Source organism: Girardinichthys multiradiatus, chromosome 4, assembly GCF_021462225.1.
Source record: "Girardinichthys multiradiatus isolate DD_20200921_A chromosome 4, DD_fGirMul_XY1, whole genome shotgun sequence".
NCBI lineage: Eukaryota > Metazoa > Chordata > Actinopteri > Cyprinodontiformes > Goodeidae > Girardinichthys > Girardinichthys multiradiatus.
The window spans coordinates 51,303,163-51,310,774 of record NC_061797.1 but is presented as its reverse complement, the minus strand read 5'-3'; the positions used below and the strand labels follow the sequence as shown (position 1 = coordinate 51,310,774).

Here is a 7,612-nt window from a genome sequence, read left to right as displayed (position 1 = left end):
TACCTGGTAAATTACCAGAATGGGCCCCTCGTGAAGGCATGGGCAAGTTAAAGCAGTAAATACAGTGTCAACAGTTACATTCTCAGATGTTTAATGAAATGGTATAGATTTAAATGAGATGGCAAAAAGATAAATATGGGTGTTGGTTAATTTTGTTTCTCAAACTGTTAAAAACAGGCTTCTTCAGGTGATATGTTCAATTAAAATACTTTGCAAAACTATGTTTCCAACCTTTCAATGAGAACATGCTGTGAAGACTTAGCATTTATATTCATATCAGTTTATTTTCTTTGATCTCTTTACATTTAAACTTGCATTTTGAATAAGAGATGTTTATAAGAGCTTTTCAAAACATTGGCTCTTTAAAACCCCAAACACTTCTCAATTAACATTGCTTATAGTTAACAGGTGGAAAACAGTTGAAAAGATAACCATTAATAAATTACTGTTGGAACAAAACAATTCATGGGATGATTAATGTTGATGCAATGGCTGTGGAGGAGGGGCATCCACGTGCCGATACAAAATAATCTATGTACTGGAAAAGTAAACATAAAAGAAGAAATGATCAACCTTTTCTCTGATTGTCTGACACACACTAAGGTCCCTATAAATCCGCTGGACAAAAATGTCATCCTCTGCATAGACTACAAAATCGCACCACTCCATGCCTGTGATTAGGAGCCGCCCCTGCACCTGCCAGTAGTAACAGTGACTTGACAAAAGTTTCATTGTGCCATTACATTTTCTTAAGTACTTACAATCAACATAACTTTTAGCATTGGGACATTTGATCTCCAATAAACCAAAGGTTGTTCTTACTGTGGGATCAAAAACTACCCCATCCGGAGAGGATCCCAACCATGGAGCATCGGGATGAATGATGAAGCCGCAAGGCCAATAGTTGGTGTTCTTGATTCTGGTGTATTGTTGAATAGCCAATGGTTCTAGTACAAGACCTCTCTTCATAGCTGCCGTGGCTGCTATTCCCTTCTTGATTCGCTGCGCTAAACACAGAGCAGAACTGGACCCTTTTACATGACACACTTCCTGGAACTGAGAGGAAGTTATTTGGGGTTTCCTGACATTATGCCATTCAGCTGTTGTGCTCTGCTCCCAGGTGGCAATTTCAATTTGTTGTGACTGTTCCAGCGTTGTTGCAAGACACTCCAGTTCTAGTTGCTGCTGGTGGGTGCAGACAAACTGGACAGAGGTGGGCTCAAGGTAGTAGTTGTCCAATGGCAATGACGTTGGAGGAGGAGCCTCCACCTGGCGAGTGATAATTCGGCTGACTGGTAGTGGATGCTGGAAAGTGATAGGACTGCCTTCCTGGACTTTTCCAAAGGCTGAGTGAACTAATGGGACATCAGCACTGATGGCCATGGTGGTAATCAGAGGAGCAAGGTCTGCTGCAAAGTTCTGGTAAACTTCTGCCACTCTGAGGACATCAGGGTCCGGCATGTCTCCCCGCACTGCCTTAAAACTTTTGCTCCTTTAAAAAAAGCAAGACACCCAATTAACAATTTTGCTTCTAGGAATTGTACATTTTTAAGCAACTACATAATTGAGTACATTGACAAGAATTACCTTACTCCATTTCCAACTGTGCGCTGTTTTGGTCTTGCAGAGACAAAAACCATGTCGCGTACATGTCCTGGTTTCACACCCTGTAAAACAATAAAAATAAATTATACCAGAAAAATTTATAACATTAGCGACACCAAATATAGAACTGTATGGCATGTAATATCAAGATCACACTTACCATGGTCCTTGGTTTGTGCCAGCTCTGTTCCGATTCAATACAGCTTAGTATAGGCGGCACAGCAGTCAAATTCAGAGCAGAGTAGTGTGCGGTCTGGTACAGTAGTGCAACACTGTGATTGCACAACACAGTACCAGCTGCACAGGAACACTCCACTTCGGCGATTTGTACAGGATAGCAGTCTTCAAACTTCAACTAAACACAAAATAAAAAGTCAGCAAAAACTATAAAGGTATTACTTGGTAATTTTAGAACAAAATACAGGATTTCAGAGTGTTGGCTGTTTTTTTGTGAACTTAATTGTATTTTGATTTGTACTCTGGATTTACATTTGCTATTCCAAACTGTATTTTTAGGAAAATGTAATTTTGATTATTTATGAGTGTCATTGCACATTAAATGAGTAATAATAATTATGTGATAAGGAAAAAACGTTGTTCACAGAGTATCGTTTCCCTGGGGCCCTAATATATCTGTGACTCAAATAAACTGCACACGTTATAAACCATTATAATCTGTTTGCCAACCAAACACGGAAGAAAACAACAGCGATCACTCTTACAGGAACCTGTTCAGTCTATAAACAGAAAAATAGCCAAAAGCAGAAAGAACTGGCCATTGCATTAACAATTTGAAATGGGGTTGAACTTACAGCAAAACAAAGAACTGAAGCCATTAGAGACTAGCTTATGGGGTTCTCATGCAAGCTAACGCTAAAGCCAAAGCTAGATGTATGCATCTAATCAATCACTTTTCCAAACAGCTAGAAATGCTTACTACTTAACTTACACATCAGTGACATAAGAATCCCAAATTGAACTCCTGTTTTCATGGAACAGACAACATTTCTTGTTATTATTTCACCCTACTCTGAGTTCATGAGGCTTATCGTGCTTTGCATGGATCTGTAACAGACCGCCCTGATGAGTCTTTGTTGGACACTGTGGTGAAGACAATAAAACAGGGTAACAGGGTAGAAATCTGAAACTACGACTTTGAGGTTAGGTTAAAACAGACTTCATATAATTGCAGAAAGCGATAACGCATTAGTTTTAAAGTAGAAAAAAAGTTGTAAAGTAGATACGACCTAAAGCTAGTTAACTGAACAGTGACTGAATGTGCTTAATGCTTACCTTCATAGTTGTCAATGCAATTCGACACGTAAAACTTGAAGCCCTTTTCTTTTTTGCAACGTGGCGCTGATGATAAGGCTCGAATCAAGCGGAGAACATCGTTAACTGAAACTTTTGGGAAGTCCTGAAGGCAGCGGGTGTAGTACAGCGCCATTGCTTTAGGTGGTGAACAACCGAACAGGAAGTACTCGCCCTCACAACTTCCGATTAGCGGAAGTTGTGTAGCCACATCATGCAACGAGCCAATAAAGTCAGCCAAGCAATTAGAAGTTCATCTGCAGATATCCTTTTTGCAGAGCAAAGCCAGCCTGGCACATGTGGGCAACCAGCTTCTCCATGTGGTGGGCCTTAAATGCTGCAGCAGGACCTGTGAAAAAAATTTATTTGTACTTTTATATGTGTTTTCCAGCACTAGAGGCCTTTATTATTTGACAGTAGGCAGACAGGAAAGAGGGGCACACATTTGGCAAATGTCGCCAGGTCTGGGACTCGAACCCGGGACAGCCGCATTGAGGACTATAGCCTCTAAACGGTCAGGTGCTTAACCTACACCACCAGCACCACGCCTGTACTTTTATATGTTTTTAAATTAAATGTTGAAGCTTTTAATAATGTAGAACCATTCCGTTTAATTCAGATTCAACCTGAAACTCTGACTAAAGAGAACAGCTAATCTGCTTTCTCTTTTTTTTTCTCACCTGATTGTTTCTCGTATTTAGAACCAGACATTTTCAAGGTCAATAGCAAAGGAGGCATCTCTGCCAGCAAATCTAATTCTGACATCAGTTTGTGATCACTTAACACACAGAGAGCTGGTTTCAGTCGGCTGCTGCTGCAGTTTGTCACAATAATCCAATCTTCTCGTCTCTTTAACTACATGGCCGCCTCGATGGGTGAGCTGTCACACACTCTCTCCAACCGAGCCCAGCGCTCGGGTTTGTGAAGCAAACAGCTTCAGTTCCCATCCACAGTAAATATTTTCTATTAACAGCTGAGGCCAAGGGAGGAATTTAAATACTTTTTACCTGTAATGATGGTCACAAACACCCCAGCACCTGCTGTTCAGGTCACCCAGATACTGGAGGACACACAGGAGGAAACAGTCAACATGATGCTGCACATTTAATATTCTACTGCACATCCCACCTCAGCCAGTGGTAGGAGAAGGATTTCTAAACAGTGAATTTCTACTTCTAAACTTTGATGTCATCACAACCAGTTAGGAGTTCAGATAGGCTTCAGTTCTGCTACTGATGAACTAGAACTGCATCGTAAAGCAATGCTTTTAACAGAGAGGAAGGAACATGAGAAATACCTTTCTTAATGATATACGCAGGGTTAAAATATGCATGCATTCACTTAAATCTGTTGATACAAGAAAGGGCGAGGTCTGCCAGCTTCTGGATAGTGATCATGATTAACTGCAGCTGACAAAAACGGTTTATCTCACAGCACCCATCAGATTGACCAATACTCAGAATCACAGGGAGGTCCAAGGAACCCTGTGAAGATCTAAAGATAGTTGTAGATTTACACCAGTTAGAAAAAAATCTTTTAAAGACATTTCTAGATAAATGTCTAGACTGTACATTAGTACAAGCTATTCAGATGTGTCACCAGGTATGGAAAATGATCCGATCTTTCCCCGTCAGATGAAGAGAAATGGGTGATCTGTGGACTAAGAGCGTGCTGACCAAGAATGAGGCCTCTGATCTAAAATCAGGCTGCACTAAAATGATCAGATGCCCACATGGACAAGCCAAATGTCTTCTGGGGAAACGTCTGATGGTGGGATGAGACAAGGATTGACCTGTATATATGGAAGAGTCATGGTGTGACTTTCAAACCTAACAACACTTCCTTACGCCTACTTTACACCTCTGCTGCTCCCACGCAATCATGGTGGGGGCAGCATCATGCTGTGAGCCTGTTTTATTGCCAGTGGTGGTGTTATTTACAAATTAACACTAACAGTTGATCCCCAAATTATCCATCCCTCTGCAGAAGTAGGCGTGAAATGATTTTTGATTAATCAAGAAGTTGTTTCTGATTGGATCATTAAACAATGTAAAAGGTGTTTAGAAAAATAGCAATTTTGTTCACATTTATTTACTTTAACATGTCTTAACTGGTATCTTTGACGATTTATCTTCGGTGATGAGCTCCAAGTCTTTAAGGTAGACAGGCCTGCTTGCCATCACCCTAATCTTTAGCCATCTCCAGAGATTCTCTAATCTGATTTAAGTCAGGGCTCCAAGTGGGTCGCTCCAAAATATTAATGCTCATCCAGTAAGAAGAAATATTTTGGTCAACTTAAAAGATTCCTTTGGACCTAAATCTGTGTTGGGTGAATACATTTGGGCTTAGCTGTAGATGGTTGAATCTTGGACATAATTGGACAGTGGTGGGTAATAACTGGCTCAAACTAATCAATTCAAAGATATATTTGATTATAAATTGTTATCAATCCAGCATCAGTAGTCAATGGTAGTCATTCCAACTGGACAATAAAATGCAGCATCCTGGTCTGAAAACTAAAGCTTTACATGATCTTACTGTAAATGAATTACATTTTAGACATGCAGAATGTGAAAGCTCCTAAACATACAGCTTTTCTGTATGTTTATTCTGATTATGTTCATTCAAGCTGTTATCCCTGAGAATAACAGTCTGTTCTCCACAAACTCACCCACTTTACCTTTAATACTTTGGAGCAGAGCTGCTCCATAGTCTAATTTGTTCTGAAATATAAATGCCTCCAACACTTGTGAGCTCAAGAGTCCAGTTTACTGTCATGCATGTCAGGTGTGCTGCAGTGAGACTCCTGAATATATTTTATAAATGCACACACTGATGTTGCAATGATATGTTGTTAAAAACTTTACATTCTGCATCAGTTTCTCTCTAAAGCATGAGACTTTAGCGCACAAACATGGGTGCAAATTTCAACTTTCAAAATAAAAGCTTATTTAAAAATAAAAGCATCTTAAATAGATTTCTTCCAGATTTATTCCTGTTTAATTTTCTGATTTTCTACTGATTGCCACCAGCCAGTCAGAGAAATCTAAAGTACCTTATGTGGTCCGTGGTCTGTTACCGTGTGTTGCAGCAGGACATCCCAGACACACATCCAAACTGATTCTAGAAATGGATTAAAGGTTTTCACACCTGCGGTGTTTAACCCATTTAAAATGAACTCTGGTTCATTTTCCCCCTTGGAGAGGCTTGTTTGTGTAGAGTGTGGAGGAAAACAACCGGAACAAGACCGCTTGGAGCAGGGATATCAAGCTCCAGTCCTCGAGGGCCAGAGTCCTCAACCTTTCAGATGTGTCCTTGGTCCAACACACCGGAATCTATGGCCAAATTACCTCCTCGGTATGCAGTCAAGTTCTCCAGAATCCTGCTAATGACCTAATTATTAGATTCAGGTGTGTTGAAGCAGAGGCACATCTAAAGGTTGCAGGACACTGGCCCTCAAGGACTAGAGTTTGAAACCTGTGGCTTGGAGGATCTGGTCTCAGTATGGCTGTAAACTCTAGAGCGTTATGTTTGTGGTGTGAACGTGATCCTACCTTGATCCAACTCAGCTACCAGGTGTTTGCTGCTTAAACCAAACTCCTTCCCATAGATAGGTTTGCATTGCATTGTGGGATGTAGTAGAGTGAACATTTTGTAAAGTAAAAAGCCCTTTGCAACTTTCAAGACATCTTCTCAAAATCATTTAGTAAATTTCTCAGATCATTTTAAATGAAACATTACCCAGAAACACACTAATAATGCGATTCTCCATGTTTTCTACCAGCTCAGAACACAGCATCTGTTTCCTGTATTTACATGTGGTTCTCCGGGCCCGGACACATTGGAGCAGTAATCAGACTGATTGCTCTCCCCTGGTTTGTAGTGACAGGTTCTGGTACACTTGAAAAGAAAGTAAGCAATCTGAAAAAGTTACAAGTTAACAAACTCCACTTATTCGGACAAAAAGGAAAGGCCATAGAAGACTATCAGTAAACATCTGGAATGGCCTAACCAAAGGCCTCACTTCAAACCTACCAAGAATTTGCAGACTCTTCTTAGAAGCTGAGTCTGTGCCAGAAAACCAACTGTTTAAATAACCTCTACCAATTAGTAGTCCAGCCAGAATGATACCAGAAGTTTTTCATGGTCAAGGTTCAGGTTGCCATGACCAAACCTGTAAATGCAGCTAAATACTGTAAAGTATTTTTTTCCAAAACCATCACAAAATTATCTTTGAATGCAAACACAGCGTTTGCACATCCATCTTTAACAGAACAGATGTGGAGGCAGCTATAACTTTGCGATTCAACTAATGATGCATGTTGAGATAAATAGATAAAGGCTTGAAAATGATGACAAAGAGTTACAGCTGAACTCTTGTCTCCGGCAGCCGAGCATATGTTCACCCACACTTTAGATGCAATATTGACTCAGTTGGAGTTTAGGGAATTAGAGACTGCCTCACCGCACTCAGCTGGAAAATGACTCGCTGATGTTTCATAATGAAAACTTGGAAGCATGTAGGGACAGGAGAAGTGATTGATTCATTCGATGATAGCTCACATCATATCTTTTTTTCAGTTTCACTCAATGTAATCATAGATATGAACGATGGCGGCGGCTCCCCGTCTCTCAGGGCACCTCGTCTGCCAGGCTCAGGCTGCAACCAGCGGGAGACTCTGAACATATAACAAAT

General features: G+C 40.5%; 1 protein-coding gene across 1 annotated transcript; it reads right to left on the bottom strand.

The window, feature by feature from the left end:
- Positions 1 to 258: 258 nt before the first annotated feature.
- On the bottom strand, positions 259 to 6,242 carry LOC124867367. The gene is made up of 6 exons (XM_047363780.1): positions 5,972 to 6,242; positions 3,924 to 3,976; positions 2,899 to 3,265; positions 1,766 to 1,960; positions 1,588 to 1,667; positions 259 to 1,492 (listed from the first exon to the last, which is right to left on the bottom strand). The coding sequence occupies exons 3-6, from the start codon at positions 2,902 to 2,904 to the stop codon at positions 532 to 534; spliced, it is 1,242 nt and encodes a 413-aa protein (XP_047219736.1). The 5' UTR covers positions 2,905 to 3,265; positions 3,924 to 3,976; positions 5,972 to 6,242; the 3' UTR covers positions 259 to 531.
- Positions 6,243 to 7,612: the final 1,370 nt, after the last annotated feature.